Here is a 12,521-nt window from a genome sequence, read left to right as displayed (position 1 = left end):
TATTATTTCAGTTTTTATTCTATTATATAAAATTATTTATAATGAATCTAAAATTTATTTTTAAAAAAATAAATAAATAGTTGAATATAATACCAACTTTTATCATAATAACGCTTCAGTAATGTAGCCTATATTATACGTCAGGTAACATTTTATTTAAAACAAAATAAACGATAATAATATGATAAAATTCAATATTTTCGTTCTTAAACTGTGATATGAACTTGGTTTTTTTATTATTATTATTAAGGATAAAAGAAATATCGATAATATTATAACCATTAAAAGAATATTAAAAATGATCTAATACAAGTTTTTTTTATTTTTTTAAATTTTTTTCTATCTGTCTATTTTATTTAAATATTGTCTATTAATGAAATAAATTAAACATTTTAACCATTTTTTTTTACTAGTAATAGTTCTAATCTATACTTAACAATAAAAAAATAATATTTAAATAAATATTATATATTATGTTTATATTTAATATAAATACTTATAAATTAAAGAATAATACAATGGAATCTCAAATCAAATATGTCAACACATTAATCGAGGAAAAATTAAATCAAAGACAGCAAAATGATGAATTTTCAAATAGAGAGGAAGAAATTAAAAAAGAAAAGATTAGAATAATAAATAAAAATATTCGTCAGGCATATAAAAAAAAAAATACCGAACCTAGTAGAAATAATAAATTTAAGAGATGAAAAAAATAACATTTTAAGCGAGTACAATTATACTAATTATATTGGTTTACAATGCGATAGACGCATACGCAAAAATTTATCAAATTTGTATGATCAACTAGACGATCTAAAAAATGGTAATTGCGAATTTGTTTCTATATTAAATTATAATAATCGTCCGATTTCAAATCACTGGTTATTCAATTAACTATATTTAATTTAGTTTTATTTTAATGTTATTATTGATTAAACTATTATTAATTGTTATTTTTATAAAATAAAAAAATAAATATATCAACATTCTGAATTAATTTTTTTACTTTAACAAAAAATAAAGAATATTAGGTATACACTGAACCTAAACAAAAAAAAATCATTGCTAATGATATGAAACTGTTTTAATATAAATAATTATAAAGATGAAGATAAAAAGTTTTTTGAAAAAGCGGAAATTTAAGTTAATCACAGAATAATGAGTACTATTTGTATCAACAATAAAATAAATATTAAATATTATAATTATGTTTTTATTTTTTTATTTGGTTTTTCAAAAAAATACTGTCCATTCATAATAAATAGCATGTAATACATTTGGTTAACATTAATTTTCAATCTTAACTCGTCAACTATTGATATGAAATAAGACAAGTATTGTTTTTGTAAATAGTTCATATATTCGTAAAATTTTCATAGAAAATGACCTTCTGTAGATGTGGTCGGTTGTATGAATCAATGAATCTAGCGTACAGATGGCAAAGCTCCAGTGACCAGTGTTGAGTTCAGATAGCAAAAATAACATCTAGGTAAATATTAGATTACTAGCTAAATTAATATCTAGATTAATATGAAGATAGAATATTCAATTTTTATCTAGATAAATATGTAGATAAAACTTTTTCATCTAAATTTTTATCTTACAATAGTTAATTTTTTATTAATGCTTGACATGTTATTGGATTCATTGTTTAGTAGTTGATAAAGGAAAGCAAACCAGGAAGGATTATTTTGTGTCATGAATATACGTATAAAATACATACATACATATATTTCTAGTTTAAGAAAACTGGTTTATACTTTTTATATAATATTCAAACCAAAAACTAAAATATCAATATTAAAAGACATTAAAATAAGTATAAAAAAAATTGAGCAAATCTTAACTAATCTAAAAATAAACCAAACATATTTCAAAACTTTAATTGTATAAATCCAATTTGATTAATATACAAAATGTGGATGTTCTTTTTGTTTTTAATGACGTACCTACTCATTTAACAAAAAAAGTGAAAAATTATTTTTAAAGAAGATATATTATGAAAACTTACCTTAATATGACTTAATAAGTTGCCACTTGAAGTTTTATATGCAGTAATGACTTTATGACAATTTTGACAAGAAGCTTTGATTTTATCACCATTTATTGACACCAGTTTATAAAACGTATCGAATAAATATTGAAATTTAAATTCTGACAATGGTGCCGAAACGTCAACAGCAGGTGGGTCATCAACTTTTTCCAGACAAACTCTTTTGTTGGACGTTGTACTTAAAAATCTATCCATATTGATAATATTTGCAGTAAACAAGAAATGAAGAAAGTACACGACACGAGTATACGAAGTTGTAATTAACAATAAAATTACTCTGCAGTCTGCAGGCAGTCGCAGTAGTGACTATTTACTATCTGATAAAATTAAATTATTGTACAAAATATTATAATATAGTAATGTATACAAATAATATGATATACATTATTATTATTATGCCTATGCTGTGCGAGAACTATTTTTAGTATATTTCATATTATTTACCAATAGACAGGACAGGTGTCGGGTACATGGTGTTATATTGTTATATTTATATCTTGTATTGATAAACAACCGTTATGGTCGGTCGTTTGGCGGGTGGGTACATTATTGCTATTTTTAATTCGTTTTCGTCTTATCGAACATTCAATATTGTAATCTAAAAATTACTATGGTAACACGATAGAATAAAATTATTACAAGTAAACAGCACCCAAATGTTATTATTATTTTGTACTCTTGTAGATAATAATATCATAATATTTTATGTAAAATGGCTAAATGAGTAAACAATTATTGAAAAAAATACACATGCATTACACAAGATCTAGATATTTATGTAGATTTTCATAATTTAAATCTTAGATACCAATTAGATACTAATTTATTTTTTCATCTAGATAAGATGAAGATACTTAATTTTCATCTAGATAATTTATCTAGATAAATTTATCTAGATATGACTCAACACTGCCAGTGACTTTTATAGTTCCACATTACACTCGTTTTGTGTGTCGCTTAGACGATTCGTTAACATTTATAACCGACCCGAATCCGATAATTCGGTGGCTACAACGGTGTGGAAATGTGGAATAACATATGAAACTATTTAAAAACTAAGTTTTATTCGAGTCAATAGTTGGTTTGGTAAAATATATTTAAAAAAAAAGTTTTCATATTTTTTTAGATAAAATATATGATAATACAAAAAAATATTTTTTTATAGAAAAAATGGATTTAGAAATGGATTATGCACATCCATTATTTGATCATATCAAAAACGAAATCAAAAGACTAAAAAATGAAATAGATAACAACGAAAAACAAGAAATACTAGATCAGAGAGAAAAAAAAACTGCGCTAATTTTAATTAAAAGAGACATTAAAATGTTAAAACATGAAAAATTTTTAGCAAAAACATACTCATTTGACACAGAAAAAGAAAAAAAATTTAAAAGAAAGAATAAAAAAATTAAAGGAAACACAACAGCTTGTGAAAAATTATTATGCCCTTTATTCGTATACAAGTTTTGAAAGAGATAATTCAACTCATAACCTATGCAATAAATTTTATGTATTGTTACGCGACATGAAAGCACTAACAGAACCTATTGATTTTATTAATTAAATTTATATTACTTGAAACATTAGATATTATTTATTTTACTCAATGATTTTTTTTATTTAATAAAAATAAAATATTCATATATATTTAAAGAGAAAAAAAAAATGTTTTTTTTTTATTATAGCCTTACTATGAAAAGAAAAGTAATCACAAAATATCAGCGTATGAATACGTCGGGAACCGGACTGATTGAAATCGAGAGATTTAAAAAATGTTCAAAAAATTTCATCATCAAGAACAGCAAGAAATATACAGACTATAAATCATTTTTTAGTTATATTTCAGATAAGCTAATTTCTAAGTTGAAAAAATCATGTCTAAATACATCGATAAAATTTAATATACATGTTGACACTGTTTACGAACGTCCAGTAACCCATGATATTCAGGATATGGCTTTTAAAACTTCAAACATTTTAGCATGTAGTTCATCTGATTTTACTATTTTATTGAACAGAATGTTTAATAAAATATTAACTGAGGAATCAGAATTTATTGCAAAAGGTTCAGGTTGGTCACTTGTATCAATAGATGGGTTACAATTAAGAATTAATTTAGTAAACCCTTTGAAAGGAAGTTCATATATTGATTTACCTATGTTTATAAAAAAAAAAAAGCCATTATAAATGTTAGAAATAAAGATGAATATTGTTTTAAATATTCTATACTTAGCAAATATGATAAACGTTCGAATAAATCACGGTTTAACCAAACGTATTTCAATATTCTAGAAAAAAAAAAGTGGATTCAATTTTAAATGTATTGATTTTCCGACACCAATAAAACAAATAAAAAAATTTGAACGTCTAAACAATGTTTCAGTTAATATTTATAGTTTAAATAATAAACGTAATATTTTTCCTTTATGTATAAGTAAAATAGAAAGAAAAAATCATTTTGATCTATTTTTATACAATAACGATAAAACATCACATTATTGTTATATTAAAGATTTCTCAAGATTTATTAGAAGTCAGAAAACTAAAAATTGTTCTAAGTTAATTATTTGTAAGAGATGTTTTACAACTTTCGGGAATAAACCGTGTAAAAGTAAACTTTGGGGTGAAGAAGGATTGATTAAACATAAGCAAATGTGTGATAAGAATGAATTAGGAAGACCAATAATGTTTGAAGAAGGAAAAAGATGATGAATTCATATATTTTAAAAGTTATAAAAAAACCAATAGAATACCGTTTGTTATTTATGCTGACTTTGAATGTATTTTAAACCCTAAACAGACTATAGAGTTGAATAAAAGTAGTAAAAAATCTAAGGTTTCTAAAACCCATATTACTCATTTACATGAAATTATGAATTATGCGTTTTATGTAAAAGTTGACTATGACAGTAAAACAGAAAAGCTATTGCATCAATTTAAAATTCCAACAAAGATAATAATGTATAGAGGTAAAGATGCAGCAAAAAAGTTTATGGAAAATATGATCGATATTGGAAAAAAGATAAATGATGTATATGAAATTAATATACCAATGACTACATTGACTGAAAAGGAAGAAAAACAATTTCAGAGAGCGGAGGTTTATGAAAAATGTTTATTATCTTTTAAAAAAAATAATTTATTAAAGGTTAGAGATCACTGTCATTTTACTGGTAAATATAGACAATGCCTTTGTCTTAAATGTAATTTTGTAATAACTAATCCATCATTTGTTCCAATTTTTTTTCATAACTTATCCTACGATAATCACTTTATAATTCGAGAACTTGGTTGTGATAATAATGATATCCATGTTATTCCGAATTCATCAGAAAAATATATATCCTTTAGCAAAGAAATTGCTCCCAGATTTAGTATAAAGTTTGTTGACACATTCCGTTTTATGGCCTCCTCATTAAGCGAACTTGCAGAAAATTTGTCTGAAGATAAATCAAGGTTTAGAGAAACTCTAAAAATATTTTCTAATAAAAAATTAGATTTAGTCACACGAAAAGGGGTTTTTCCTTATGAATATATTGATAGTTGGAGTAAATTAAATGAAACTCGTTTGCCTCCGAAATCTGTATTTTATAACTCTTTAAAAGATGAAGAAATTAATGATGATGATTATTCTCATGCTAAAAAAATATGGAGAGTTTTTGATTTAAAAACTTTGGGTGAATATAGCGACCTTTACTTGAAAACTGATGTAAGTATATTAACGGATGTATTTGAAAATTTTAGAGATTTATGTTTATCTACTCTTAAACTAGATCCTGCTCATTATATGACTGCTCCAGAATTTGCTTTGATTGTATGCTTAAATATATTAAGGTTAAATTAGAAAGATTTAAAGACTTAAACATGCTTTTGTATTTCGAAAATTCGATCCGAGGTGGAATAACTCAATCAACTAAAAGATATGCTAAAGCAAACATACCAAACATTAAAGGTTTGAACTATAATCCGAATAAACCAATTACATGGTTAACGTATCTCGATTGCGTGAATTTATATGGAAAGTCGATGTTAACTGAACTACCTTTTAAAGATTTTGAATGGGTTGATGACTTGGATATAGATGTTACAAAAATTACAAACGATTCAAAAGTTGGTTATATACCCTAAATATTTACATAAAAAACATAATGATTTTCCATTTTTACCTTTAAACGAATGTCCTCCAAATTCAAAAGTTAAAAAATTAATTACTACGTTATCACCGAAAAAAAATTATATTATACACTATAAAAATTTAAAACAAGCAATTGCTAATGGACTTAAATTAAAAAAAATTCATCGAGCTATCCGATTTTCACAGAGTAAATGGATGGCCCCATATATTGAACTCTGTACAAATATGAGAGTAAAAGCTAAAAACAACTTTGAAAAAAATTTTTGGAAGTTATTAATTAATAGTGTTTTTGGTAAATGTATGGAAAATGTGCGTGCTAAAATTTCTTTAAAGTTGGTTTCGTCAACTAGAAAAGCAAGTAAATTAATGATGAAAACTAACTTTAAAGATAGAACTATATACTCTGAAAATCTTATGGCTATTCATCAACATAAGGAAACTATTAAATTTGATAAAGCAATTTATGTAGGATTCGCAATTTTAGATGTTTCAAAAACATTTATGTATGATTTTCATTATAATGTAATGAAAAAAAAATATGGTAACAAAATAAATTCTTTATACTCGGATACAGATTCTATGGTATATGCTATTCGAACACACAATTTTTTTAATGATATAAGATATGATTTATCACCGTTTTTTGATACATCAAATTATCTTATCGATCATTATTGTTTTAGTGAAATTTATAAAAATCAGCCTGGTTATTTCAAAGATGAAATGGGAGGAAAAATTTTAAAAGAATTTGTTTCATTAAGACCGAAATTATACGCTTACAGAACTGTGGACGACATTGAGGTAAAAAAATCTAAAGGTGTGAAAAAATATGTAATTGAAAAACATATGCAATTTAGACATTATAAAGAAATATTAAATGCATATATAAACCATAAAAATGTTGATGATAAACAAACATGTAGAAACATGAATTTTATTCAATCGAATAAACATATCGTCCATTCTAAAACAATGAATAAACTTGTATTAAGTGCTAACGATGATAAACGTTATATAATGAATGATGGGATTAAGACACTAGCGTATGGACATTATAAAATTAAAAAATAATAATAATAATAAATAAATAAATAAATTACATACATTAAAAAAATCTTTATTTTAAAATATCTGCTGACGATATCCACGAATTATGACTTGAATCGAAACCCATCCATTTAACAAGCATTTAATCTTTTTTTATAATACGCTCAATTAAAAAGGTGTTCGGGAAATCAGTTAATTTAATTTCTTGTTCATAAAAACCTCCTAGAATTATATTAGTTGATAAGTTATCGGGTTTGTATGTAAAACTTTTGTTATTGTAAAAATTTCCGTTGTCCAATTCGGTGTATATCCTTTACTAAATATATGTTTGTATTTTGATATTCTTACTTTATCATTAATTTTAAGTTTTGGTTTATAAAATGTTTTATTATCTATTTGTACATTTGATTTAATTTTACTTGTATTCATTCAAGCTTCATACGGTGTACACTTAATTGTTCTATGTTTTGTATGATTATAATTATAAATAATTTTTGTTATTGTATTATACCAATTCCATGTACCTGTTGCAGTAAAATGTTTATATATATATTATTTTTAAGTGTTCGTTTAACACGTTCACCAATTGAACACTTGATAACGCTATACGAACTGTAATGTTTAATTTTATATTTTTTCATTAAATCTTGAAATTGATTATTATAAAATTCTGTACTATTATCTGTTTGTAATAATTTTGGATTAACTTGTTTTAATATATTAAACATACCTTTTGTACATTCTTTTCCTGTTTTATTTTTCAATGATTCTACCCATACATATTTTGTGTATGTATCTATAACAGGGGTGTCCAACTTGCAAGGCCTCAAGGGCCAAAACTTAAACCTGTGATCTGGTTGCGGGCCATACACTAATTTTGTTAAAGTAACAACAAAATAATGAGAGGTATAAAAATAATTAAAACAAAAAAGTAGTATTATTTCTTTTATTGCTCAACATCTAAATTTTTTATACTTACAGAAAATGTAGAGGTAGTTTTTTAAAGAACTAAGACAAACATTGTAATAATAATGAAAATATATCTAATGTGAAGACTGTGGTCGGTCGGCTTCATCCACCAATGAAGAAATGTCCACTGCCAGTTCAGTTGTAGACAGTCTCATGAGATGACGTAAGGAAGAATCGGTAAGGTTGCTTCTGTTGGGGTTTTTAATGTATTTCATGTAGGAAAAGGCACTTTCACATATAAATGTGCTTCCGAACATTGATGTCATTTTCAGTCCAAAATCTCGCAGGTTTGGGAATTTCTCCTTAGACAGCAATTTAAAAAATTCAGGTCCCTTTTCTTGTCTGGTGATTAGGAACATGTCAGCTTGAAGGTCACATAACTCAAGTTGTAAGTCAGGTGATTGATCTTCAATGGATGCTCCAAGAGGATTATTATAAAGCAGTACACTGTTTTTGAGACTTTCAATATCTTTAAATCGTGTATTGAATTCATTAATAACTTGTTGAATTTGTGAACTGCAGCATGAAAAGTCAATATTTTTCTCACTGTTGGGTTCTTCTGCTAGTTTCAGGCAGCTAGGGAAGTGTGTTAGGTTGTTCTTTTCCAAAGCATGTTTAAACACGTTTAGCTTATTCCGGAATCCGTTTATTATTCCGACCAAATCTGAAACCGTCTGGTTTCTTCCTTGAAGACTCAAGTTTAAACTGTTAAGGTGATTAGTCAGATCTGTTATAAAAGCTAACTGTCTTAAGAATTCTGGATCCTGAAACTTCTCTTCCAGTTCAGTTGTATCGGATGAAACGTATTTATTAAGAAATGGAGGGATTTCCTTTCTTATGGCAAAAAATCGTTCCATGCACTTTCCTGCACTCAGCCACCTTACATGGTTGTACATTAGCAAGTCTCCATACTCAGCCTCTGTGTCCACTAAAAACTGCCTAAGTTGCCTGTGTAAAAGGGATCGATTTCCACCTCTAATCATATTTATAATTTTAATCACGGTCTGAAAAACTTGATCCTGCTTGACTGATTTTCCACATAAAGCTCCCTGATGTATAATACAATGTATTGTCGGACAAGTAACACCATTCTCTCGAAGCAGACCCACTAATCCAGTTTTTTTACCAGTCATTGATGGGGCCCCGTCTGTTGCTATGGCTGAACATTTATTAAAGCCTCCAATTCTGTCAACTGTTTTCTTCAGAGCCTCATAGACGTCTTTTCCTTTTGTTGTTCCATAAAGAGGACAAATATCAAATAGCTCCTCTTTACTAGTAAAATCTTCAAAAGTAGTGCGCACGAATATCAACAGCTGACTAACATCTGATTGATCAGTGCTTTCATCCAGACAAAGTGAGAAATACGAACTTTTTTTAACCAGGCTAAGCATAGAGTTTTCTACTTGCTCACCCATAGCAACAACCCTTCTTTGTATGGTTTGATGTGAAAGTTGCACTGATTCAAATTTCTCCGCCATTTTGGAATCTTCAAAAGCTTTGGCCATTTCAACGGCACATTTTTTAATTAAATTGGCATCAGTGAAAGGTTTTTTTGCCTTTGCCAGCTCAAGCGACACGGCATAAGATGCATGCAAAGAATGCGTTTGAGATCGCAATATTTTACTAAACATACCAGTTTGCTGTTTAAGCTTTTTCTTCAAATCTGCAACTAACGCACGCCGACTTTCATTTGTATACGTAGCATACTTCTTTTCTTGCATTGTTGTGTAGTGTCTTCTCACATTATATTCTTTAGGCACAGAAACAATATTCATGCACACTAAACACTGCAACTTTCCATTATTGTTAGCAATCAAGTAATCACTTTCCCAACTTTCTTTATAACTCCTGTTCTCAATGTCAATTTTACGTTTTACACTCATAATTGTATTGAAGTTTAAGGAATCAAGACAAAGAATGAACTAATTAACTAAGATACGTAACAAACAACACGTCAAAGCACACTGGCGCGTAGCGGCTGACGACGCGACGGACAATTGACAGTTTATTATGACTAATTAAAAATAGAACACATATAAAACCCGCACACTGATAAGTAATAGTCAACACAAAACACTTTTGGTCTTAAGTAAATTCTAGTCATGACTAATCGTGTGTTATTGAAATAGAACCACAGATTATATAATGTTTTTCGAACTTGAATTTATTCGATTATATAATTGTTTTTATATCGTTTTATATAATCACTGATAGAACTTGCTCTATTCCGTCAGTCAAAACAAAACAATTGTTATCAGTCAAAACTAGTTGGATCAGTTGGATGCCGTAATCTTTGCAAAACAGTTGTTCGTTATAATATTTTAATATAATTAATAATTATTAAACTGTTTTTGTATATTATATTTTATACCTATAAGTATATATATTCGTATATACCTATAAATATTTTTATTATGCATTTTGTATTTTTCTTTTATAATATCTTTTTTTACAATGGTAGCATTTAAAGAAAATATATGATTTCCGTAAAACCTTACGTGGGCCACAGTTAATAGCATCGCGGGCCTTATAGATTCTATAACAACTAAAATGTATTTAAAACCAAGATTTTGATTGGAATGAGATTGCATGTCCATTAAATCAGCTTGCCAAAGATCATCCTTAAATCATGTTATTACACTACGTTTAGGAAATATTTTTCTTGCAGGTCGATGTAGCTCATTAGCTATACACTCTAATGTAGACATTATACTATTATATTCCTTTCACGTAATTCTTCTAAAATAGATATGATTTCATTATTTACACCAGTATTACCAGCAATTTGAGATGATGTTATAAGATTAAATCTAGTAACTAATTCATTCGGATCATCATAGTACACTAATTGTGTTTGAGGTATTACATCTTTATATAAACCAGAACCTTTCTTAGTAGTTGGCGATAAACTAAATTTAAATAGCTGACCTGTTGGAGGTTCTGTAATTTTAGAACTATTCGTAGGAGAAGAAAAATCAAATGAAGCATTTCTTATGTTCGAATCACCAATAACGTTTCTTCGTTTAGCGCTTGAACTAAATAAAAAGTTATCAAATTGTTTTAAATTTAATCGGGAATTTGGAGTTTTAATTTTTGCGTTATTAATTTTTAATATTTCCTCGTTTAATTGTTTTTCTTCAATTTTCATTTGTTCATAAAGAGGTTTTACAACATTCATCCATTTGAAATATCCTGAGGTTTTAGGTTTCCCGTCTGCTTTTAAAAAGACTTTAGTTATTTTTAAAATATTATAATATGATTCCATGTCTTCCATGTCATATTTTTTGGTACTTTTTCACATAAAAAAGACCAAAGTCCTTTAGTCCAAGGACAGTAATGACGTGATCCCCATAACCAGCTTCATAAGTTGTATGTTTTTGATTTTTCGAAAAACCGTTATTAAGGATTTTTAAACGTCGTACTTAGGTCAAACGATTTTTGAAAACCCAAAATTTGAAATAACGAGTTTTTGGAAAAATGAAAAACTGATCCTGGTTTGGAGCTACAAGTAGAACATTTTAACATCTGTGATAAATTGTCGTTGGACGACCAGGTGACCTAGGAAACGCGAATGAAAACTGAAAATTTCGAAAAATGAAAATTCTCGTTTACGAAGTGTTTTACGGGAAAACCGTTGAGAGATAGGACGAAAGTTGTGACACATAAAAGTGATCCCCATAACCAGCTTCATAAGTTGTATGCTTTATTTTCATTTTAATGGATCACTTTTATGTCTCACAACTTTCGTCCTATCTCTCACGGTTTTCCCGTAAAACACTTCGTAAACGAGAATTTTCATTTTTCGAAATTTTCAATTTTCATTCGCGTTTCCTAGGTCACCTGGTCGTTCAACGACAAATTATCACAGAAGTTAAAATGTTCTACTTGTAATTCCAAACCAGAATCAGTTTTTCATTTTTCCAAAAACTCGTTATTTCAAATTTCGGGTTTTCAAAAATCTTTCGACCTAAGTACGACGTTTAAAAATCCTTAATAACGGTGTTTCGAAAAATCAAAAGCATACAACTTATGAAGTTGGTTATGGGGATCACTTTAATGTCTCACAACTTTCGTCCTATCTCTCAATGGTTTTCCCGTAAAACACTTCGTAAACGAGAATTTTCATTTTTCGAAATTTTCAATTTTCATTCGCGTTTCCTAGGTCACCTGGTCGTCCAACGACAAATTATCACAGAAGTTAAAATGTTCTACATGTAATTCCAAACCAGAATCAGTTTTTCATTTTTCCAAAAACTCGTTATTTCAAATTTTGGGTTTTCAAAAATCGTTCGACCTAAGTACGACGTTTAA

At 27.4% G+C, this 12,521-nt stretch overlaps 2 protein-coding genes across 2 annotated transcripts; one reads left to right on the top strand and one right to left on the bottom strand.

Moving 5' to 3' along the window:
* The first annotated feature begins 3,724 nt into the window (after nucleotides 1-3,724).
* LOC132924729 (uncharacterized) lies at nucleotides 3,725-4,768 on the top strand. The gene is given in 3 exon segments (XM_060989174.1): nucleotides 3,725-4,226; nucleotides 4,229-4,353; nucleotides 4,355-4,768. Coding segments are annotated over 3 exon segments (1,041 nt in total).
* A 3,516-nt stretch (nucleotides 4,769-8,284) lies between these two features.
* Nucleotides 8,285-10,093, bottom strand: LOC132924728 (general transcription factor II-I repeat domain-containing protein 2A-like). The gene has a single exon (XM_060989173.1). The coding sequence runs from the start codon at nucleotides 10,091-10,093 to the stop codon at nucleotides 8,285-8,287; it is 1,809 nt and encodes a 602-aa protein (XP_060845156.1).
* Nucleotides 10,094-12,521: the final 2,428 nt, after the last annotated feature.

This window comes from Rhopalosiphum padi, chromosome 3, assembly GCF_020882245.1.
Source record: "Rhopalosiphum padi isolate XX-2018 chromosome 3, ASM2088224v1, whole genome shotgun sequence".
Lineage (NCBI taxonomy): Eukaryota > Metazoa > Arthropoda > Insecta > Hemiptera > Aphididae > Rhopalosiphum > Rhopalosiphum padi.
The sequence above is the reverse complement of the archived record's forward strand: the minus strand, read 5'-3'. Positions and strand labels throughout refer to the sequence as shown.